Raw genomic sequence first — 25,312 nt, 5'->3', positions numbered from 1 at the left:
AATAAATAAATAAATAAAAAATCTAATAGTTAATTTACATGTGTAAGTGCTTGAGACTCAGTCATCTGCTGATTGGTGCAGTTCCATGTAATGAATGACAAATACAAGCATGTATTATCAGTAATTAGTATTAGCACAAAAATAAGAGCCTAATTTTTATTAGAGGCTTTTAATAGCCTTGCAGGTTAGTAAAAGCTCTCTAAATTGTAGCCCGCTTAAGTCCAAGTGATACTGATAGTGTATAAATACTAACACTGTTTGATCATTCAGTTACCAAGAGGTAGGAATTCTATTTTTATTATCAAAACTAACAAACACAGGCTTCAGTCATACTGCAAAATTACAGTTGCTAATTACCTGTGTATAGTTATTTGATCGCCAGACAGTAACTAGTCTCATTTTATTGGCCAACCTCTATGTTTTGAAACATCAAAATTATAATTACAAATGGTATAATTCTAGGGTGTCTTTTGGTTTTCTGTTTTGTTGTGTTTTTTCTAGTGAGGACAACTTTTTAGACTGGCGTAAGAGTTCTGCAGTTGAAAAACAACAAAAACCCTGTTGTAAAAGATGCAATATCAATCAGTAAGAAGCATCAATGCTTTCATAGTCTTAACACTCAGGCAGGCACTGATGAAATAACTGCTTCGGAATGGAAAAGTTCAGAGGTTTAATACTGGCACTGAAACCCTGGCTACCAAACCGAATTTGCAAAAAGAAACATTTAAGACTTTTTTTCCTTTAAAAAATATTTTAGAGCACACAAAACTATTTCAAGAAGTACTGAAATATTTTCCTTAGTCAAAAAGTCAAATAATTAACTCTCTTTGACAGTATTAAAGCTATATCCTTAACAGTATGATTCACCTCAAAGTACTACTTCTCCCTTTCACAGTTCCGCATTTGGTTTCCTCTGAAATATAAGCACTAACATTCTTTTTTGCTGGCACTAGTACAGATAGACTTGTCTCCCTGTTTAATTTGAAAATAAATAAATTCTGCTAATTCTCTTGTTTTCGATGTGTATATGAAAGAAAAATCAAGTGTTTCAAGTAAGTCTCAATAGTTTCTCTGGTATCTCCTCAGTACACAAGTATATTTATTTCCAAGCAAAGAGAAACTCTAGCCTGACTTTCCAGCTGTCAAAGCGGACAGTAGTTTTAAGCCCAAGTCAGAGTGCTGCATGTTCTGACTCTCCAGCTCTTTCTAGTTTCATTTTAATCCAGTAATTCTTTAAATATAAGAGTAACCCAGGCTGTAGCGAAATCTGGCCAGTATATCCACTGTGAAAATCAACTGGAGAAGTTCAGAATTAGAAATGGCTCTTTATTATTGATGGCAATTTTGTCACCGTCTCAGCTGCTTTTCCAGCCACCGCACTGTTTTAAGCCTATTTAAGGAGAAGGTTTCTTAGCAAAGGTATTGAATTAGGAAGAAGTTCCAGGGTGATGGTGCTTGATGTACCTCAAGCGTGTCAGCAGAGGGAGCAGGAAACCAATTTTGGGGGAAAACAAATTACCAGAGTCTCCTTAGAGGTGACCAGACAACGGTTTAGAAATGCTGCAACAGCACTGTATGAAAGCAGGAGGCATTTAAACAGGAAAAGAAGCATTTAGGCTATTACGTAAAACTACTGCCAGCAAAGATGCCACTTTGTACCGTCCAAGCATTTGATATTATGACAGTTAACACTTCCCTTCCTTCCCCTCTCCTCACCCCCTTCAAAAAACTTCCTGTTTCTTAATAAGTACAGCTTCTGCATTTGGATTTAACGTCACTGGATTTTTGCCCGAAACTTGTTCTTATGAACTATTCATAAACTGGTGCACAGGCTTTAAAAATAATAGTTGGAAGACATGAATTGCTCTATGCATTGTGAGAATGTACTTAGTCAACTTACAAAATACATTTTTTCTACTGTTGACAATTAAAACAGGACTGCAGTGTCCCTCTGGACTCCAAAATCTCAACTGCTTAGAGTTGCCAAACATCTCTAACCTCTTTCCTAAAATAGTCTTACAGGGAAGTTACATGCTTAAATTTTGGCATGCCCTTAAAATTCATGAGATGTATAAAGCAAATGAAACAACCAAGCTGCTTGGGCAAAAAGTATTTTAACCTATTTTTAGTTTTCATATTTCCTTCAATAAAAGTTTCTTGAAAGCCACATTAAGCTGATACAACCAGGTAGAGACATGCCAAAGGCCCCAACAGCTCTGGGAAAGCATGTAGGTTGAATTTGCAAGTCATCTCCACGTCCTTAACCACAATAAGCTGAAGTTATAACAACTGCAGCAACAACCAGATGTGCCAATCTAGTATCAGGCCACTATCATGCTGAGCACTGCCCTAAACTACTCAGGAGCATCTCACCCAATTCCCATTACCCTCTGCAGAGGGCAGTGACTATTGTGATGATAAATGAACAGACTGTAGACAGATTTATATAGATAACTTGCAGGTTATCTGTAAAAAGTGCTTCGTTCTGCTATCATAGTAAAAACAAGCATCATACTTAACGTTTATAAGTAATTTTATAGAGTTTTCCTGACACCAAAGAGTAAGCTTTGATCACTTACCTGAAATTCATCAAAACATAACAGAGAAGCTTCTTCACTTATTTCCTCTGCTACTGGTGCAATTGGGTCGTATGATTTGGCCATAAATCCTGCTTTTCTTTTTGGCAAACTCTGCTTGAGGCGATGTATTCCTAAATGGATAAAATAGAAAAAAAATGAAAAATGTGTTTCTTTTGCAAAATGTTCAGGTAACAAATAAAAAGTTATTCAATTCAGTAAAAATGGCAAATTTAGTATAACTTCAAGAGGACAAACGTTAAGTTCTTAACCACCTCCAGATAACTAATAAATACTGACAGATTCTGTAATTGGTATTCCCTTGTTTAGAAATAGGTAAAAAAAATGCAGGAATGCTAAACAACTATTTTATTTTACAAAGATATATATTACAGTTTTACCTTATTCCAATTCATTACCTTAATTTCAGTATCTGGTCAAAATTTGATCCTTTATCTTACTCTCCTCTGTGAAGATGAAGAAACCTTTTATAGTGTTTACAAATCAAGAGTACAGTTCTGTGCACTGCACGATCTGAGAGCACATTTAGAGCGGATTTAACTAAAAGAACTCAGATGAAGGAACACATTTATATTTTAAAATATATAATAAGGCGATACTCGTATAAAAAAAAATACATACACACTTTATGTCATAAAATGCAGTGTGACTAAAAATGAGTGTTTCATAAATAAAGGTCCTGCAGTAAGACCTCTATCTAGTGACTATCTAGCTTTACCAAGATAAAATGGAAGTAAGAGTACAAATGACGAAAGAATCTTAAGTGACACAACAAAGATTTTTAAAAAAAAAGACAGCAGTAATGGTTGAAATTGTTTGCATCAACAAAATTTTTCCCAGAAAAAAAAAAAATGTAGCTGTTTACACCTGTAAATCCCTGCATTACTTAGTGATTCCAAAATATTTTCGAATAAAAGAATTTAGAGACTGACAAAACTTTTAAAAATATCTAGAATAGTATCGCAGGCAATGTAAAGTGCCTTGCTGATCCATTTAAGTTCAGCCTGTCAGAAAGTTTTCTGATACTTGTGATCAAATTCACTCCATTTTTCTCAAAATTACTGACATATTGTGAAGTTGGGCACCACAGAACAATTCTCCTTGGCTTTTATGATATTTAGTTACTGGTTATTCAAACAGCACAGCTTGAACTTGATCTTTGCTGTCTGACATGCAGCTCAGTCTAGCTAAGATACTTTCCGTGATTAGGTAATCACTTTGTTGTGACAGATTTAGCGGCACCAGCGCCGCACAGAACTAACAATTAATCCTTATCTCTAAGAGCATTTCTGCAGTTCTTCCAGGTATTCTCAAGATGCAGACTCATCATTTTTCATTTCCTATTTCAAAAACCATTTTCCCATTCTTCTCTCAGCATTTTATCTTCTACTAAAGAAGCCAATGCTTTCCTCTGCAGTCTTCACAACCTTTTTCCCATGATCAATGTGAGTTACGTGTTTTTTTTAGAAAAAACAAACAACAAAAATCCACATGAGCAGCAACTGAGACAGAAGCTGTACTTTCCTATATTGGGTATGCTAATTCTTCGGTGTTTTTTTGAATTCCTTTTGATTTTTGATCCTTTATCTTATGCCTGTTCTATCTGGTTTACTATACATTAAGTCTGTCACTATCTGCTGATCCTTTCAATCAAAAAGTATATCCAATATTGTAGGCAAAACAGTTGATCTTAAGCTTTTCTATCAACACAAAGCTCTTCAAAGTGGAGAGAAGGCAGCTTTGGGGTTACCCATGTTTTAATTATTTTCTTCCATCCTCCTTATTCATGTTCTCTTTTCTCACATTTCTTAATCTGTACAGATCACAACTATCCCTTGGCAACAAACCAAGGAACATAAAGTATTACTAAAACCTAAAATGTGAAGTAGCAACACTTGATTTTTTTCCATATAAACAAAACAAAAACTCTTTCTAAACTTAGATGAAAAGAAATATTGAGAAAGGTGGCAATGTCTGAAATAACATAACCACTTGATAAGTCACATGGGAATCAAAGAAATGAGTCCTTGTCTCTGAAGCACTGATTTAGTTGTCTCTGAATTTCAATGCAACACAGTAAAATTATAAGAAAATGATTATAATTATATGGCCTTTGTGATAGCATTATGTTGCTTTGCACACTCATTTTATCACTCAGTTTTAGGAGCTGTCTTCTTTAGATTGAGTGTAAACTAACAGGTAATGGGAGAATGTTTGGCTAAAGAATTAATCCTAAACTTGCATCCAGTTTTCTATACAACCAGGTATATGGAAATTTTTAGAAGAGATTCTTCAAAAATAATATCCAATTAACACTTATGTCAGGATGACCGAAAATGCTGAAGTTCTTTTTTTTTTTTTTTTCTTTTTAATTTAAATAAAGTTACATGGAATTAACATGCATGGAAGAACGAGAGGGGCTTTCTTCATAGACACCATATTTCATATAATTCTTGCAAATACCAGTGTCTGCACTTACTCTGGTGTACATCTAGCATGAAGCCATGAAAATGGACTCTCTTTTTCCTCTCTACTTCTAAGTGAGAATAGAACATGTCCATCACCATTGTCTTTCCTGTGCCTTCAAATAAACAAAAAAGAAAACACACCCAACAGGTAGTTAATTTTAAAACAGTATGTACTGAAATACAATAAAGATTGTTGATTCACTTTGAACTAATAAAACTACATCATTTTGCTGAATATGCACAAGACCAGATTATTTGCAAAGAAATGTTACATTTTATGTTTGAAAATGTGTAACAATCACATTTTTATTGTTTTAAATACTTGATTTATCCAGAATTGGCCCAAAGGTTGCAAAAGAGACTGCCTCTTCTTCTAAAAAACATCCTTAGTCCTTCCTTTTCAAAAGTGCGTTCTACATTGTTGCAATTAGAACACATAAACCCTTTCCCTGCCACCCTCTTATATCCCAAACCTTTAAGTTGTATTCTCAAACATCGGAGAGTGGGTAACATGTTTGAAAAAAATATACATATACCAATCTAGACCAGTCCAACAGTTTCCAACTTCTAACTGCAATTGCACTACATAATATATCATATTCTGAAAGAAAAACACCCTGGAAAAGTAATTAAACTATGTAATAATACTATATAAACACAAAGCTTTGACATCACTTAGAAGCTGAATAAGCACACATTTACACTAAACTCAAGAGGAATTTACACAGCTGAAGCTTACCAACATCTCCATAGACATAAAGACCTTTTGGAGGTTTGCTCTTTGCAAAGAGCTGCAAAATAAGAGAACAAGAATAAATACTAACATTGGGTATAATAAAAGCAAGCACACGGCTGTGGTAACAAATGAAAATAGCAACATTTAACTGCCTAAGTTAGACTAGCTAGCAAAATAAACCTTGAATGAATTAGGAGCAATGAACTAGCAGGCAATCTGAGGCTGCAACTCCATGAAAATTATAAACATAAGCGTATGCAGTTTTGTTTAGATCAATATATAAATTTGACCATATCCAGTCTTAGTATCCATGCATTTTTATCAGGACAGATACAAAATTACTAAATATTTCCCAATCCATCATCAATGGAATAAACTCTCTTCCCCACTAAGCCATTTCAGCAAACAGCTACACAGGAAAAAAAAAAAAAGATGTAAAATTAAGCAGTATCATAGTACTTGCAAAAAGGATTTAGGTAACAAATAAGGCAAAATTGCTAGTACTCCGAGCCCCCTTCCTCTCCACTTTGAATCTCAGATGGAGAATTATCTATGGTTTAAACATGATTAAAAATCAATGCAATCACAGTAAAAATGTCATTTTTCATATATGGAAAGGATTGATTTCAAAAATATGTATTTTATAAATGATATTTTCTCCAGTAAATTGCATTTATCTTGAATGAATACATCTTGAAAATTTTTAATCTCTTAGTCTTACTCAGTACAAATGCTGTAATACCTGACAGTTCAGCTTCTCTATTTTACTTAATAAATATATATGTTTATGGAAACATTCTCATCAGTCTCATGATTATCGCTTTGAATCCCTTCTCTCCCAATAATGGGCAGCCACTCCCAAGTAAAATCCTAAAAAGTAAAGCTGGAAATCTTAACAAAATTCTCATTGATTCATGCAGCTGAACTGACATCTACAAAAATGCTGCATAAGAGTATACGGTTGAAGTGCTGCACTTGGGAGTTCTGTGAGCAGAGCAAAAACAGAAGAAAATTAAAATTACAACCCTCTGGCCTCATTTGGAGCTGGGTAATTGCTAAACAGCCTGAATTTAGAGCACTTTTCAAAATACAGCACTACATTTAAAGCAATGGGGAAGTTAGTCACAAAACAATAATTAAAATATGAAAGAAAATATATGAACAAAAACAGGCCGACAAATGTCTCGGGTCTGTGTGCCTTTACAGTAGCAGTGTATCCAGGAAATATGTAAGCATAGCTCTCATGAAAGATCCACTCATAGATTTAATTTAGAGTTATATTAATAGGATACTCCAAAATTTCTATCATCAATCTGTGGCTGAACAGGGCTTCAGATGTTCTGAAACACTTCCATTAGCAGACATGGCTGCAACTATTTGTTAGTGCTTTAAAATCATAGCAAGACAATCTAATTGATGAACATTTTTGTGTGCCTTTATAAGAGTCTGTGCTCATTACAATTACTAAATGTCAACGTTACATGGCTAAGAAGAAATGCAAAAAAAAAAAGTATTAGATACAGATATATAAGAATTTCTTTAATTTGAGATTAATAAGCACACAGATGTTTTTATAAGAGCAAAGCCTATTACATAAAATCTATTACATAAAAAGATTACATTAAAATGAAATCATGATGATTAATGAAATGAGCAGTTTCACAAAGAATGACACACAGAAAAACAAAACAACATTTAAAGTACTGGTTTACCTGTCTTCGTAAACATTACGGAATCAGAACAAGCAGTAATACCTACATTTTTATACAGATGTTTTAAATTTAACCTTATCATTAATTACATTTAACAATCTTGAAGTTCGCCCTTTTAGGCAGATTTTATTCTCTCTCCAACACCACTTCTAGGAAATATGTTAAAGAAGAAGGGATTTGGGGGGCTAAAGGAAACAAATACAATGGCTTGGGCTCCATAAAAGTCTAAATCAACTTCTACCTTACTTATAAAGTGGAATTAGGTTTCTGTGAAGACAGCAATTGCAAAATAATATCTAATTGTTACAAGAAATGGAGAGATACTGGGGCAAATCTGAATAGATTTTCTGTAGCTGATCCCATGTAAAAGCAAAACTTGGTGGCAGAAAAATTCTGACCCTCACTGATCAATTCAAGAAAATTACAGGAAATATCAAAGGAAGATAAAGGTATTATCCAAGCAAAGCTCTCTTGCATTTTACATGCTTCTGTCAGAAGTGATACTGTTGCCACTTGATACTAGAAAAAAATAAAGAATTCATAGAAGCATTCTTGCTTTTATATTTTTCATAAAAATAAAACAGATTGTAGATCTTTAGTACTGCAATGCAGACATGCAATATTGTATATTAGCCCTCCCAGAAATCTTTTATCAATAAAAGAAAATGGAAGAGATAGAATAGATGAATAGAGACAGATGAAATTCATATCCTGCAACACTGAAGTTTTGCACTCTGCACTGCAACCTATCTGGAAGTCTTGCACTTTGTCTGGCCTAATTAACTAGCCTTCTTTTGCAGCCAAAGCAGAAAACCCACACCTACAGGTGAAGATCCATCTATTTTAAACTGCATGTGATTTAACTCCTATATGGCAAAAGTTAGAGGAGCCGAAAAGTAAATAACAATACACGAGAAGCGACTGAAGTTTACAAGTGGATCATGATTTCCAACCATTCTGTGTGACCACAAAGTGGACAAAGCTCTTTTTTTTTATTATTATTTATTTTAGGTAATGATCCTCACACACTAACTGAAGCTTGAAAGCTGCATTGGTAAACAGCTTATGTGCTCAATCGAGTTTCTTAATCATTAGTGTCTGCTTGCAGATCCTTTTCCCTTTATACATCTGCTGTCTTGCATTTTTGTTTTTTTTTGACATTGGTATCCCCCAGCTTACAGAATTCTGTTCTATTCTGTCAAAACAATTACACATCCCTGTTTCAAAATGTGCATGCTTCACTTTGATCTATCGTGTCAAACACTTCACTTTAAACTCTCATCTCTCAAGATATTACATTGGTCAAAACTTCTAATTCACTCTGGCAACTCCTATTTTTCGTTTTGTTTAATAATATAATAATATCTTCCCACTTCCCCACATACTTCCTGCGTTGGATGCGAAAAGCAAGCAATTCATTTCCTGGGAAAATTCACACACTGATTTGAGAAAATTTCAGGTCAACATACATTTCAATATTAAGTTTGTTAATTAAAATATGCGAAATACAGAAGACAAGGCCCTAGAGAGTAGATTAAAAGACAAAACACTAACAAATCTGCCTCCTCCTCTCACTCTTTCAGACCTCCTTTTCGTTGCTGTTCAGCTGAAGACATTTTCAAGGCCTTGAATGGTGTTTAGAATTGTTCATACCTCTTCAGAACATGACCTCACTTATAATTGAGCTTATTTCAAGTCATTAGTACAGCAACTCAACAACTCTTAAGATGTCCCAATTGGTATTATTCTGAAAAGCTGGAGATCTGAAACATCTACGCAAACTCTCATGGCCTTGAACTTCAATTCAGAGGATCTCAAAATATCTCCACATACAAGGCCATCCTTTCACCAAGTTGAAGAGCAAGGCCATTGTTCATATTTGAGTAATAATTTTGAAAAACAGAAGCCTACTTAATTTGCAACAACAGACTAAACAAATTTATACTAAGCTAATCATCTCCTCACAAAAACCCCATCATAATAAAATATTTTGTATATAATTAATATAAATTAAAAACATATATTATCATGACAGATATGCTTTTTTTTCTAGAACAATTTACTTTAGCAAAGCTTTGACTGTTTTGAACTAATGCAAGTTTTTAAAATTAATGCTGAAGTTGTTCTATTGCATATGGTATTAATATCTGTTCCCTAATTTTTACAGCATTTTTATTGGATACAACTACCCAGGTAAAAAGTGACAAAAAGGACAAAGTTAAAAACAAGGCAGAATATTCTTTTAATGGTTCATAATTGCAAGAAATTTCTAATTTTGTAGTAACTGCCATTTTAAGAGAGGTTCCTACATTTCTATCCCAGGCAACAAAAAACTAGTAACAGACTGGAAAGGGGGCTGAAAACTAGTTTCCCTGCTCTCTCTCTCCTTTTCTTCATTGCCACTTCTCAAACACGTTCCTCAATAACAGAACCAAAAAAAGTATATGTTTAAAATGCTGCACAGCACTATTTTTAATTTTAACAACAAAAAAGATACTAGATTTTTTTGAACACATGAGATTTTGTAATAAAAAGAGGTTAGTCAAGTTTCCAGAAATCTCCCAAAGAACACTGATCTACACAGTATTAAGTATTATTTTGTAATCAAATACAATGTTAACACTTTTATCCTAAAAACAATGGAATATCTATAGGATAATGTTTACCATAATGTCCTAGCAGGTTTGAAAATTGCAAACTACCAAGTCCTCGTGGGAAGAGAGGGCCAATAACCTAATGACCAATGTAAGACTTAACTGCACCCCCTCACTAGTACTTCCTGGAGATACCTCATACTAGTTTCATGAACTATTTTTCTCATAAGTCTAAATTCTGTTAAACATACACTCACTCCAGTGAACAGTTCTTCCCGCTTCTTGATTAAAAAGCTCTCATTTTGCTCTTCAAAACCAAACCAAGTTTACCAGAGTATCAGAGACCCTGGCCCAAAAAATCACGATAGAAAAGCGTGTATTAAAGATTTGGTGAATGCAGACAGAGGAACATGCCACTACATCACTATCTACTACTGACATAGATGCCTATGATTCTACCAACTACATATTAGAGTTGTGACTCTTATTATGGGGGAAACTTTCATTAAATGTTGATTACAATTTTGCTGCAGCATTTAAACCTCAATTTATTTAGCTTAAGACTTGACTATATTTCAAAAGGAGCCCTGTTCACATTGATGAATAACTTCCCCAAAGACAGCAGAAGAGAAACAGAAATACTATTATTTGCTCTTCTTCATCATGGACTATGATATGATTTAATTACACAAGCCAGCAGACTATCAGAATTACACAAAACTCACTGCTCTCCTTTTCTGAGGTTTTCATGTGCTCGATTTGGTTAGCATCTTCTTAAGATGTTCACACCGATACCAAGAGCCCCAAGAAATACTCAGGCTGCAGCAACTCTTATCCCAAGAGCAGGCAGTCCTACAGACACTTCTCACGAGTGAAAGTGGCATTACTTCCCAGATACCAAAGAGTTATGCGACAATATTTTAAGGTAAGAATCACAGCAGACAACTCAAACTTAAAGCATGGAATTAAAGGAATATTGAATGAAAGACAGGAGTATTCTAAAGGAACTCATGACCACCATGCTCACCCCTAAAACAATGGCATCTGACTTTTTGATTTTAAGGTAATGTCAGTCAGAACGGTTTACTGAAGTTACCATTGTTCTAGAGGAACAAAGTACTACCACAGTGCCCTAAATAATATCAGTGTTACTTTTGTTCTGTGCAATAGAGACCTTCTTCCCTATTCATGCTTTTCAGTCAAAAGAATAGGAAGCAACAACTCCACATATGGCCCGCCGACCTACAAAGCCCTTACAAGACACCTGCTGTAGCAACAATAATGACTTGGGGAACTCTGGTCAACCCAAGTCAGTCCTAAAAGTTTTTTCTCTGATGGTGAATTCATAGAACAGAAAGACCAAACATCCAAAATAGTTCACCAGTAGAGATGAGAACACTAACCTATGATCCTTGGCTTACACAGTACGACCAAATCTTGGTCACAACATTTTTCTAAAGAATGAAAACAACCCAAAGTTTGGCACTATGCCCAGAAGATGAAGTAGGAACAAGTCAAATAACTGGCTTCCTCCTTCACGATTCAGATAGGTTTGAAATAAACATTTTAAAAGACTATGAGCCCAACATGGTAATTAGAAAGAACCCTGAGAGAAGAAAAAAAAACAGTCACGTAAAGCATCCTCCAAATTTGAGTCTGGCATGTTAGACTATGCTTATTAAAGTAGTTTGCTTAATCAAGGACAATAAGGGAGTTTTACGAATTCAACTTGACTTTCTTACACTCAGGGGAAGACGGTATCTTTGAGGTGTATCACCATAAGCAATACCTATTTTTGAAAAAAGGAATTCCTTCCTCCTTCTTTCAAAATAAAAATTTTATTTGCTGTTTGCACAAATCTACTCAGGAGTCCTCTTTAGACTCAAGAGTTAGCCTACAAAGGCATCAAGTCAACCATAGTCATACATTCTGAGATTTGTATCTGCCATTTTACACTGTTTCACAGTTTTTACACTGTTTTCACAGTTTTTAATCACAGAAATCCAAAATGTAAAGGTAAGTCAAGTTATGGGCTGACCAAGCAGCTGCAAATATTATCCAATTCTCAAGCAGTTGCTTGACTCTAATTCCTGTTTCAGAATTAGACACACAGAATTCAGCGTGGAGGAGACCTCAGGAGACCACATAGTCTAGCCTTCTGCACAAAGCTGGACTAATTTCTTCCAGAACAGACCTTGCAATTACACACTCTGTGCCCCTTAAGATCCTGCCTTAGCGCTTTGCTTCTGTACTTGCACTTCTGTATTTCTGTACACTCTTCTGTTTTCCCTTCCAGAGCATTTAGCTTTCTACTCCATTAAAAAAACTTCCCATGAAGGATTCTTTTCTACCAAACCTCCTTCCTAGGTCTCTAATCTGCATCCTTTCACCAAGAAGCAGGGAAAGGTTTATGGTATTTCCAGTGTGGGAAATGATTAGTAAACACATGAACTCCAACTACTAATCTCAAGTCTAAAACATTCAAGGGATGCAAGAGGCAGGCTTATATGCGAACATATGTCTCCAGGCTCCACAGCCCTGCTACATCTGCCTGTTTGAAACGAGCATATCAGCAGCCATTTATGAGTGTAAAACTGACTCCCACAGAAATCTTTACTTTTTTCAACCCTTGAAGTTATTATACATCACAAAAGCCCAAGTATCTAAATAACTTGTACTTGCCTAGGTAAGCTCTGTCTTAGGGTTTCTCTGATATAAACTAAAATCTACAAAACATGAGGCAAGGAAGGCAGGGCAAAAGAGGGGTGATTCTCACACCAATTCCAGAAGCTTCCCATGAGAATGTGCCATAACAACCCTATCAGGGTTTGCAGGTGCAAGGCCACAAAAACAGCAATCCTAGAATAACAACATGAGAATAATAAATGAAAAATACTGCCACACACACTCTGGGAAACTGCCTTAAGAGCTCCAGGGAAAAGTTGCCGAGCTGCAAATAGTTCAGGCCCTTAGTCTTACTAAGGGCAAGGCATTGTGCCTGAAATTTTAATACTTAATAATGAAAAGGGTCTGTGATGCCCCCAAATAAGCAATTGGGGTGCATATCACACCACTGTCTTTTTCCCTCACCTCAGCTGGGACTTAGAACACCGGAAAGATGACTTGTTTAAAAATGTCCATTCTATATTAGAATGTTTTGTAAAGCTCAATTAGTTAGCTTAGATTTAAATTCTGCTCACTAATTTCATTTATATTCATGGAAAAGCCTGCCAGAACACAAAGCATGGATGTTCAGTGTGTGTAACCCAACCATACAAAAATTTTATCAGTACCTGAAAGTTGAAATCTGGATATAGAAGAGAAGGGCCTAGATCAAATGGTAAAAAGGCATTTTAAAATGGTAAAAAAGGCAGAAATCTCATGTAATCACTGGCCTGTTTAATTTCATTAAATTATTTAAATATCATTTAAGTTGGTAGCTGCCAGAGGGACACCGGTATTTTACGAACCAAATAACAGAACTGCAAATGAGAAAATGGTCTGTCCATAATGATCCAGCTGCAGAACTAAAGCTCAATTTTAAGACAGAAATCAATATATCTTTAAGCGCACTCTTATGAGAAAGCATAAAATTTAAAATAAATTTGCATCATTGCAAACCTCACCTTTGAGAGAAGATTTTTTGAACTTATGCTGTAGCCTTTAAGGCTCTCATGCAACTTCTGCAGGTGCTGCACAACTTTTCTTTGCTGCTCATCATTCTTCAGCTCTTTTTGTTCAATCAGAAAGTTGTAATGTTCTAAAGGTCCACTGCAAACCAACAAGGCTCTAGAGTTAGCATCTGTAGGAGCTGCAAAGGCTGTCTTCTCAGTCGCCTGACCTGCGTATGCTGTAAAACGAAAAGTAGAGTATTAGTCAAGAAGTTCTGACAAGCATCCTCTTACGCTCATAAACATTTTAACAATTTATGCCAAGATAGATATACACTACTTAACTCTACAAGCATTATAGCATGTTAGTCCTGTTTTATCATTAGACAAACTTCCTTCAATAAAATAGACACTTTTAGTAGTTTTTAACATTTGTTCATAAACAAACACACATTAAAAACAAGCCCAGCTGGAGAGCTGGTGAAAGACTTGAAGTATTGTTGCAAGGAAAGATTTTCATTAATTTGTTGCAAACTGGAGTAAAACCATTTAAAAAAAATCAGTTAAGCATATCTTTCCTAATAGATTAATCCTTCTGATAGAGGAGAACTGATCTAGGCAAAGAGGGTTCAAAATCAGTGAAGAGGAGGGCAAAACAGGAGTTCTGTAAGGAAATTTAAGGAGTCAAAGAAGACCACAAAAAGCAAAACAGCCACCCTGCAATGTCACAGTTGATTCTGCTGCCACATCTTCTACCTAGAACAGCTGGGAACATGCTAAACAAATCTTGCTGTTGGAAGCCGGTTCAAACTACTGAAGTAAACTACAAAGATAAACATGAACAAGAGAAAAAAATGAAATCAGAATGGCCAAGCACAAAATAAGATACAGCTTCCAAAGAACATGCAAGGATTACAATGGCTTAGTAAAGTAACAAGATCAGAAATTTAACAACAGAATACAGTGAAAAGATATTAAATATCCTATTTCTTTGTCTCACAATTTAAAAAGCTAGATATAATCATATGACTAACATGATTTTTACCAATGATAAAAAATTATAGATTTGAGTAGCAAAAAGACATAGTGGAGACTACAAAGTTACATATTTTGAAGATGGCTAGTTCTAAAGCAAATAATCCTCACATATATTAGCCAAGTTCCCTATGTAATGCAATGGCCTCTAACAACTTTCTTTGAGGCCATGGAAGACAAGGTGAGGTTCCAAAGCACCAGGAGAAAAAAAAAGTTTTCATCTTTAAAAAGCAGATGAAGAAAAATGCAAAATTTCATAGGCAAAAACACAGGAACAATCACAATTTGATTTTTTTTCTTGAGAAAACACTGAACAAGGTAACAACATAAGAATTAAGAGGCAACACTAATCCCTCAGAAACTGTATGCATGTGATGAAGATTTTCTTCTCCACCCAGATAACAGGTTGAGACCAGGTAACATACTGGGTGAGTGGAGCAGAATTATCTTAACTGCAGGAACGCTGTGTCACACAGCATTCTTATGCATAAAGTAGTAAGAAAATAAGGTCCAAAAGAAACAGCTGGTATAAAACCACTTAGAAAAATGACACTTAATGAATTACTACTATTAAGCTAGATGGATTGATCAGAGTCCCAGAAAGGGCTCAGAATCTCACCTTGGTGCAATTCTGCATTTCCACTCATGACTTGTTAGGTCAAAATACAGTACACAGACTGAGCTTACAAGTGACACTAAGTGAGGAGGGGGCTGCGAGCACTCTGGAAGGCAAAACAATTCCCACATATTGTGCAAGCATTTTAATACAGACAGGATGCAACTCAGTAACGACAGACGTGAAGTACCGTGCTTGGGGGAAATAAGTAATTGAACTTAAGAGATGAGGAATGATCAACTAAGTGGCATTTCTGAAGAAAAAGATCTAGGAGCTATAGTGGGTCACAAACTGTAAGACAACATCATAGAATCATAGAATCATAGAATGCTTAGGGTTGGAAGGGACCTCTAGAGATCATCTAGTCCAACCCCCCTGCATACGCAGGGACACCTAAAGCACGTGGCACAGGACTGCATCCAAGCCGGTTTTGAAGATCTCCAGAGAAGGAGACTCCACAACCTCTCTGGGCAGCCTGTTCCAGTGCTCTGTCACCCTCACTGTTAAGAAATTTTTCCTTAAGTTCCTATGGAATTTTTGATGTTTCAGTTTCCGGCCATTTCCTCTAGTATGAAGTCATAGTCTAGTCATGAAGTTACTGGGGAAAAAAGGGTAAACTAAGATGTAGATTTGGGGGCAAAACAAACACCCATGGAATAACTCTGTTGCTATGCTCAGTAAGCAAGGGAAGCAAGACCTACTTTGGAAGATACTTTTCCATTTTCTCAGCATTTTAATGAAAGATATAGACTAAATGGGAGAGACTAGAAGACTATTTAAAGTAGTATTTGTTAAACCATGGGTCACAACCCACTCAGAAGTTATAAGGGCTTTAAGAGGCACAAGAAGGGTTTTAAATTGCTTTAAGATTCAGTACAAAATGAATTCAGTTATAAAAAGAAAAAAAATAAATTGAGCAATAAAATGAAATTATATTTATCACTCACATCACCTTAGTTTCTCCAAAGCAAGGCCGTCATTGTTTATATGTACAGACAATAATTATAACAAATTCTCCTACCCTGGAGGAATTGAGTTAGTGTTATGAATTCAAAGTAATTAGCTCATCCCAAGCTAGAAAGATCGCAAAGTCTGTAATGGCAGAAATTGAGCAAAACAAACATTCAGAGAAGTGAACAGCAAAGCACAACAGCTATCTCCAGACACATAAAAGGGTATTGAGAAAAGAAAAATAAAATAAACTTCAAATCTAATTAAATCAAGGAAAGATTTTTAGCCTAGGCACTATAAAACCCTCCCTGCTGAAGAGGAAATTTTAAGAATAAGTTTCACCAACATCCATCAGAGGCAGGTTAGTGATAGCCGACATGTCCCAAAATGGAAAATAGGGGAGAGGGGAAAAAAAATAGGTACTTATAGCTAGCTGAGCTGAAAGCAGGAAGAAAATATTTTCTCATTAACGGATAATGGAGAGATGATGGAGGGTGTCATGGAACGAATTACTCCCTGTACTCACTGTTCTTCCAAAATAATACCCAGCACTGGAATTTAAATGCGAAGAGGGGGTATACTGTTGCATCTTCACCAGGGGATGAGCAGTAACTGCTGAGTGATAATTTCAGACTTGTAGCTGCAAAACAAGGACATATGTCTGGGGCGGGGCAGGGGGCGGCGCATGTATGGGTGTTAGGGGTAAGTCAGGCAACCAAAGAGCTACTGAAGTGAGTAACATGATCTAAAAGAGAGAGAGGAAACAAAAAGTGGATAACCCATTCTAAGCTGCATTTTCTGGAAAAAGATTATTAAATCTTTCACAATACTTAATAACCTACCTACAGCACAACTAAACTAAACTGATTCCTAGACTGATACAAAGAATAAATCATTAGAAATTTTAATTCTAGCAGTAGTTTCCTCACTTGCATTCAACTCAGTGGTTTGGTTGGAGTCCTAGAGCCTTTTCCTCCATATTGTAAAAACTATGTTTGTCTATGTATCTTCCTGTTGCATTATCTATGCTTTGCCTTGCATTTGTTACTTGTTTTTATTAGATCCCTTCTACAATCCTTAAATATGTCACATTTAGAAAATGCACTTTTAATTTTCATGTAATGTTCTAAATATGACTATTGCAAAGTGCAAAGCCAATTCACTAGTCAGCTTTAGGTAAGACAGACTATGACAATCCTTCCCACCTCCGGGGTGTATCACAGTGCTAGATATTGTCACCTTTGGCCTGACATTCACTGCTTCTTAAAGAGTCATCACCAGATTTCAACTTTTTCTTAGAATTTCATTTCTAAATCATAAATATTCAAATGTAATCTCATTCTATTTCAGCTGGCACAGAAACTTTATAATTATTAAGTAAACAAACTTAATTTATGACTCAAAGGGTAAATGCCTAAATAAAAATACTAAAAGCGTTCATAAATTTGGTGACCCTTTGCCCTGAGAAGGGCAGCAAAATGAAAAACTAATCAACCCACTGTCAAGTTTTCCTCCTGCCACTTAGGACTGACGTCCACGATGACACAGGCAAAAGGCATGCGAGTTTCAATGACACTGCTTACGAAGGCAGGAGCCGCAGCCGAGGCAGCCACGACAGCTATTCCTGCAAGAAGATAATGTGAAAGGGAAGCTAGACTGTGACATTGCAAAAACTGGTCTTGACAGCAGTCAAGAACAAAGAGGGGTAACTGAGATACCCACTGCTCACTCCGGTGACCTGTTTGTCTAGTAGTTTGATTTCACATTACAAGGTTTGGAATTGGGACATCTAAAATGTGGGGAGAGGCCCGGTCTTCCCTAGCGCATCTTTCTCTTCTCCATCTTTCTCTTACTGCTGAAATTGTCACCTTGAAAGCCCACAGAACAATAAATTCAAAGATGTGCAAAAGATATCACGTCTTCAAAATGATTACTCATTACCGGAAGAAATGTCATATTTTCACACAGCAAAACTAAAATTTGGTCTGCAAAATTACGTAGTGGTTTTTTTTTGCAGTAAGGATCTTTTATACATGTGACTAGAACTGCAGCCTGAAATGTAGTGCAATGTAAGGATTAAGAGTATCCTTATGGACAGGATAGAGTAAGAACATATAGCTTTTTCCTGTAAGGACAGGTATAGAGTATACAGCTAAAGAAGCCAAGGTCAAGCAGACAGAACCTAACACCTTTTACTCTGAAAGGGGAGCCATGGTTCAGATTACACTATTCACCTCACTAAAGGGTGAGTGACCTGCAGTACACAAGTAAATATTATTAATTTGTGAAACAAACTGAAGTTGAAATATGCAGCTTGAGAAACTGATGGTGGAAAATATATATATATATTCATTTGCTGCAAGTTTCCATCCATTCCATCCTGAGAACGATCAGTAGTTCTCATTCATGGAGATGAAGGCTGAAAGGGAACATCAACCTTTCCAAGTACTAGGAGAATTAAATCTAATCATCCTGAGCTACAGCCGGGCACATGTTTGATTACAGCATATTTTGGTGAAAACATTCTAAAGACATAAGAGATGGAGAATTCCTATGTTACATCATCCTAACAGTTAATCACTCTTTCTTTTAATAGTTAAAAAAAAAAACTTATTGATAACTGTTTGAGAATTGCACCTAAACTCTTTTCGCTGAGATTACAACCGCACCAAAGTTCACGTGCCAAAATCACCCAAGAGGCACCTCTGCTGACAGCCACAACCAAAAAGCTGGTAGAGCTTCTGCTAAACCAGTGTTAAGGCACAGTGTCAACACAGGAAACACATCTGTTTCATTACGTCTCTGCACACAAGATTCCGTCTCAAGAGCATTTCACAAATGCTGAAATTAGTGCAGAAAAAAAGTAATAGGAAACAGCTTCTATAAACTGTTCCTGTCTTCAACAATCCAAGCATAAGTTTAGAATCTGAATTCAGGTCAAACTGTTGCAAATCCTCAAGCTCCCAATGTTAACCTACTAAAACTGCCTGTGAAACACAGCTGCCACGACAAAAGAAGGGGACTTTGAAGTTACAGGGCACTTTAACAGGCAGAAGGTGCTACCAGAGACCTCACTAAACTCGTAATTAAGTTGGTAACAAAACTGCTGCTACCTCTTTCCTTCTTAGATGATACTACAGTGATGGGGATGGACAGTGGTACAGTGGTAGCTCCAAAGGTTGTTTTCCTGAAGGAGAATGGGAGTGAAGGTTAGATTACAGAGGACAAACTTTGTGCATGGCTTTTTAACTACAGATGACAATAATGCTCTCTTGTGTTATCTATTGTTAAATATATATGCAAGTCTGCAGAATCGATCTCAAACACGTAAACTGTCCCATGGAGTATAAGGATTTGAAAAGCTTAGGCACACACATTAAAGTTTAGCACACACCTTCAGAGGAACAAAGCTAACAGTCAAAGAAACCAGTGTCGCTGAATTTGCCCTTATTTTTATAAAACAGTAGTATGTCCACAATTAAATTAACCTACACATGTTGAAAGTGTTAGGATAATAACAAATAAAATCAAATGAAAAAGAATATACTCAACTGCAGTACCGATTAAAGTGCTTATTTAATCAGCAAATCTATTTTCAGTCTGATTTCCTGAGGATATTAGTACAATCGGAATATAATGTGCATATATGAATACTTAACAGCCTCCTCCCCCCCCAAGCATAACTTTCAGACACACAGAGTAACTTCAGTGGATTTCAGGCCTATGCGCCCCCATCACTGTCACTGAATTCTTCCATTTTTGCAGGATTCCATCAGAGAACAAATGATTGACACAAATAACATAAAATGAAATAAAATAAAATAAAATAAAATAGAACAATCACTCTCTAAGACAAGGCTGGAGTTAACAAAGCCTGAATTCCTACAAACGTGTATACTGCACTGACTTTTTAAGTCACTTAGGCTACCAGGTAAAGCTCAGCCACTACTGCTCATAAGAGGACCGTTGTGAGAGGGAAAAAGAAAAAAAAAAAAAGTCACCGAAACTTCTCTAAACTCTGCAAAAGTTGCAGTCCAAGTTCGCACTTGCTGGGACGCCAGGGAATTCTCCCCCCTACCAGCTCTTCTCTCCCGTTTGCCTTTCGCGGCGCCCAGCGCGCAGCGAACTCTGCCTAGCGCTTAACTAACCGTGCGGCAGCGGCCGGGCGCGGCCCCGCCGAGCGGCCGTTGCGGGCCGGGTAACGGCCCCGTTCCCGCGACCGTTAGGCGCCGGCGCCCTTGCCCGGGCAGATGCGGCGCTGCCGCCCCGCGCCCTGGGAAGCGCTCGCGGCTCCGCTCGCGGCCCCGGCAGCCCCTGCCCGCGGCGCGGCACTGACCTCGCGGCAGGGCCGGCAGGGCCGGCGGCGCCGCGGCGCGCAGCAGCCGGCGCGCAGTAACCAAGGGCGACACGCGCGCCGCCATCTTCCCGCCGCGCCGGCGGCGCGGGGCGCGCTGGGAAATGGAGTCGCTGGGCGGCGGCGCGGGGCCCGCGCGGGCTTGAGGCGGAGCGGCCCGGCCGGGCACCGGGATACAGGGAAGAGGGAACGGGCCTTTCTCACCTTGGAGATCAGCGAGTCTAACCGTAAACCCTTCCGTACGCTGCCTGCTAAGCCTTGTCCTTAAGTGCCTCATCTAAGATGTGGTTCTTCTTCACCCCAGTAGTGAACAAAGGCAGTTTTTAATAAAGCTCAGTTAAATTTCAAGCTGCAGAAACTATGCTAGTCTATTTTCAGTTAAATTCTAGCATCGAGGGACTTGTTTGGCCCCAAAATACATAGTGTAGCTATTTTAAAATAATAACTTGCCCATTAAGAGCTAAATGAATGCATGTTCATCTCTTAAAATATGTGCTTCCCCCGGACCCATCTACACTGTTATACACCTAATTAAATAGTGAGCTGAAGTGCCAGTTTATCACATCTTAAAAGAGCTGGTTTTGATGCATCTTCTTTCATCTCTTCCTTATCGAGCATTTATTGGTTTTGACTCATTCGAGCATGTTGTAGCTACCAACACCTGTGCCCATTTAGCCATCAATTCCAGTACAAAACACAGGGGATTGAATAGACATCTCCAAGATGCACCACAATTGTTGTAATATTTTTAGAAACTCAACACAAGGCAACAAACAACTTCAGTAAAAGTGATTTAAATAACAAATAACTTATCTTTATAAACAGCTTATCTCCGTGAGAACAAAGAATAAACAAGGCGACAAGAGCTTTTTTCTTCTTCTTCTTCCATTAGTAACTCAGATCACAATAAGAATGGGTGAAATGTCAAGAATAATTGGAGAAAATGACAGCATAATCTTCAGGAAAAAAAAATCTTATTTATTTAAATTGTCACTGCTTTTTTCTTACCAGATTCCCTGTTTAACCTTGTTATCCAAGACAGCTTTAAAAAAAATCACTCTTGGGTCTATTATAATATTTTCTACCTAAGTGAACGAACCTTCTGCAATGCTATGAGTCTTTAAAAAACTGGCAAATTCTGAAGTGCTCCTGTACATTGCACATCCAAGGTACTAAATGTGCAGTGGTTGTAAGCACTTCACAAAAATGGGCTTTGTTGTTTACCTAAAAGAACAGAAATTTCAGCTGGATTTCTGTTGCTTGTCGTGGTTAGTGGCCTGTAACAGATACAGATCCATGCTGTAGTATGTTCATATGCTTTACTCAGTGTATTCATCCTTTCGTACACCAGTAAAAAAAAAAAAAAAAAAAAAAAGTGAAGTTTTCACTGTGTAGAAATTAGATTGACATTTGTTTAACCCAGTTGTATTACTAGTCTGCCAGCCAAAATTATTGCTGGAACTTAACAGGAATAAAATCCCGTGTGTAATAAAATCCTCAAGAGGTCCCTCCCCCTCCTGCCTCTAAACATATAAAATTGCACGCCCCCGAGCGAGCCTGGTCTGCTGAACCCTATGGGGATGTACATGCAAAATGATTTCCAGATCTCATCCAGGTCTCCTTTGGGTTTCTGCAGAAGGAGGGCAGGTGTTACCTGCCTGAAAGGCAACATACTTTCACCACAGGAAACATCTTTGTCTCATATTATAAATACATATTTATATACATACACATACATACGTACTTTTGACTCCATACTAGGAAAATGGATTTTGTGTTTAGTTTCCACCAATGCAACCTCGAAAAGCCATTACCTGGAACTATGTCAAAACACTCTGCGACAAGCCTGAATTTGGCCTCACCTATTAAGAGCTAATCAAATATAGTATTAACAACCCATGTTGCTTATAAGATCTCCGATTAAAACAAACAAGAACAGTCAAGATTAAAACAAACAAACAGTCAAGAACGTAAGGAATATACAAGTGTATTTGACAATCATCTCTGTTGAAAGGGATAATACAGTGTAAAAACAGACAAGAATTGAATACAATAGCTAAATGTTAATAGAAAAAATATATATTACATAGATATTGAAAAATATACACTCTTAGCATTTTAATCTGACAGATAACGAGGAATGCAGACATTCAAACACCTTGCTTCAAAGCGCTGACGGCTTAGTGCAGGAATTAGGAAGTCATTTTTCTACACACAGTGTTGCACAATTAGCCCTTGTGGGCTTTTCTTTTGCCTTATCCTGAGTCAGCATTCCCCACAAGTTTTGAGCAAATATGCTTATGTTGAGTAAAATGTGCCAACTTACGCACTTGTCAGAAGTCTTGGGAGTCCTAACTAAGCAATGAAGAGATTTGGTTTCCTTTCCAGTTAAATGTGACTTTTTCATCATTTAAAAGCAAACAAACAAAACTACCTCAAAGCTAATACTACAACAAATAGAAGAGTTAAACATATGTTAACACCTGTGGCTATGTACCTATACTTGCTATAAGATTACAGTATACATATTGCTGCTCAAGTAGTTTTGTTTCATAACTGAATAACAATAAAAATAATATGTATATGTATATATAGTAACAAATCTAGAAGTACGTCATCTTTTGGATGTTACTCCAAATGCTTGATTTCTTGCATATAATCTCTGGATCTATAAGCATAGCTGACCTCTCTCCTTCTGGATTTGAAATTTGATAAACAGCATAAAGAAAATTCTTTCCTGAACTTATCCTCATCTCCATCCTTAAGGAAGAACCTCTCTAGCAAGCAGCAGCAGCAAGAGATAGTGCAAGCCCAGAGTCTTATGGACCGCTGCAAATTGTCAAACATAAATCGTAATAAACACAGATTTTCTGAGGGCTAGAGGCTCTGTGATCTTCCGTGGCCTTCATTCCCTGCTCTTTGCCCATTTAGTGTGGCACATCTGCTTTTACATTATGTAAAGTGAGAGTGATGGGCATGAAACTGGGCAACTTTTCTTCCAGATCAGATGAGTCTGTGTAGCCGACTGTTTTTTTTTTTCCCCTTTCTGGGGAAAGAAAAAAAAGAGATCTTACCAAATTACTGTAACCTCCTTACAAAACTCCTGACACGCTGCACAGACACTAAAACATTCCCTCCCTCTTACATGCCTTCACCATCAGGTATCTGTGAGAAAGCAAGAGACAAAACAATGCAGCTAAGAGGGTATGCTGGGAGAAGAGCATTCAATGTAAGCCTCACTACTAAGAGCATTTACTTACTCCTCCCAGCAAAAAAAAAAAAAAAAATCATCATACGCGCACAAACTTTCCCAAACATACCGTACTAGGCACTTTTTTTTTTTTTCTTTTGGAGTAGACAATGAAAGCAGATTTAGCCAAGGCAACCTACATACTATACTTAAGTACTATACTATACACAAGCACTGCATTATTTTCACATTTCCGGTCAGATGTAGCAGCATAAGTTATATAACAAACAGAAGCTTATCCAGATGTGTGCATATGTAATTTCATTAGAATTAATGAGTTTTTCCTGCCCTGTCGCAAGACCAGTTTAATAACTAATACAATTCTGGTAAGGTTTAGATGCTTCCTTTTATTCCTACTTCATAAAACTGTCAGCTCAACTTCTGATTATAATTAAAAAATGAACAGATGGCAGTTATGAACAGAAAGAAAGGAAGGTGCATGAGCAAGGAAAAGAAATAATCCTGGAGGAGTCATGAGAAGGATATTCACAGAGAAGTTATAAAGCAAACCACCTACGGCATTCTCATTATGTGCATGAGTTATTTTTGTACTCTGGGTTTATCCCTGCTTTATGATTATCTTTCTTATCATCACAGGCAATTGCTAACCGAACTTGCCTGATATTAACCTCAGGTGTCTTGGATCTGATTTCTGGGCAACCTGCCATTTTGTCTGCTGCTTAGACACAATTTTTCAGGAAAAAAAAAGAAAAAAAAATCCTACAGTCTTGGTCTACCTGAACAGTCATTACAATGAGTCACCAGAACTCTTTACAGGAAGGAAGGCAAATAACATATGCATTTCCTCACTGACAGGGGTCCAGATGATCTTAAAAGATCTTAAGAGATCATCTGTAAGACCTCTCAGATCACGGTCATTTGGAAGTATTAGCAATGTGTTAATACTGCTCACATTAACCAATGTGCTAATGCAGCAAGAAGGCAAATACTCTCCTTCTTTGTCAATATTTCTGTTATCACAAAATGCCACCTTTCAAATTAGGTATATAAAAAGAAAAGGCCTTAGGAGTTGGCAGGGAAGTCCCAGCAGTCCCACTTCTCTCAAACTCTCATTCTCTATTTTTCTTTCTATCTTCTTCAAAGTCCTAAACTCTCTGCCTTTTTTTTTTAAACACAATAGTCTTTTTTTTTTCCATACACTTTAGAGATGAGATGTGAGCAAACTCCTGTCTTTTTTAAATTACTGAGGTTATAAAATCTGGGCCAGATGGCTGAACTGCTATAAAATGCCTATTGTTTGTGATAATTTGAGAATTTGCCATTTGTAAAATCTTTACACCCTGCTGTAAACAATACTGCCATTCTTGCTTGCAGCTTGGTCCAGTGATGTAGAATCCATCTTCAACTCAGAGCTTTGGGCACCTCCT

The 25,312-nt window shown here is 36.9% G+C and overlaps 1 protein-coding gene across 1 annotated transcript in view; it reads right to left on the bottom strand.

Annotated features, from left to right (window-relative positions):
• The window catches only part of AFG1L (AFG1 like ATPase), a 59,556-nt gene extending 38,815 nt beyond the window's left edge, over positions 1-20,741 (bottom strand). The window contains exons 1-5 of the mRNA XM_088522230.1: positions 20,657-20,741; positions 13,734-13,957; positions 5,805-5,856; positions 5,077-5,178; positions 2,580-2,710 (exon numbers count right to left, since the gene is read on the bottom strand). Of these exons, the coding sequence (XP_088378356.1) occupies positions 2,580-2,710; positions 5,077-5,178; positions 5,805-5,856; positions 13,734-13,957; positions 20,657-20,741 (594 nt within the window). The remainder of the gene's footprint in view (positions 1-2,579; positions 2,711-5,076; positions 5,179-5,804; positions 5,857-13,733; positions 13,958-20,656) is intronic.
• Between the last annotated feature and the right edge of the window lie 4,571 nt (positions 20,742-25,312).

The sequence above is a fragment of the Tinamus guttatus genome, unplaced genomic scaffold (assembly GCF_059628265.1).
Source record: "Tinamus guttatus ecotype Peru unplaced genomic scaffold, ASM5962826v1 Tinamus_guttatus_pri_ptg000010l, whole genome shotgun sequence".
NCBI classification, from domain to species: domain Eukaryota; kingdom Metazoa; phylum Chordata; class Aves; order Tinamiformes; family Tinamidae; genus Tinamus; species Tinamus guttatus.
Note: the sequence above shows the minus strand (reverse complement) of the source record. Positions and strands in the feature narration are given on the sequence as shown.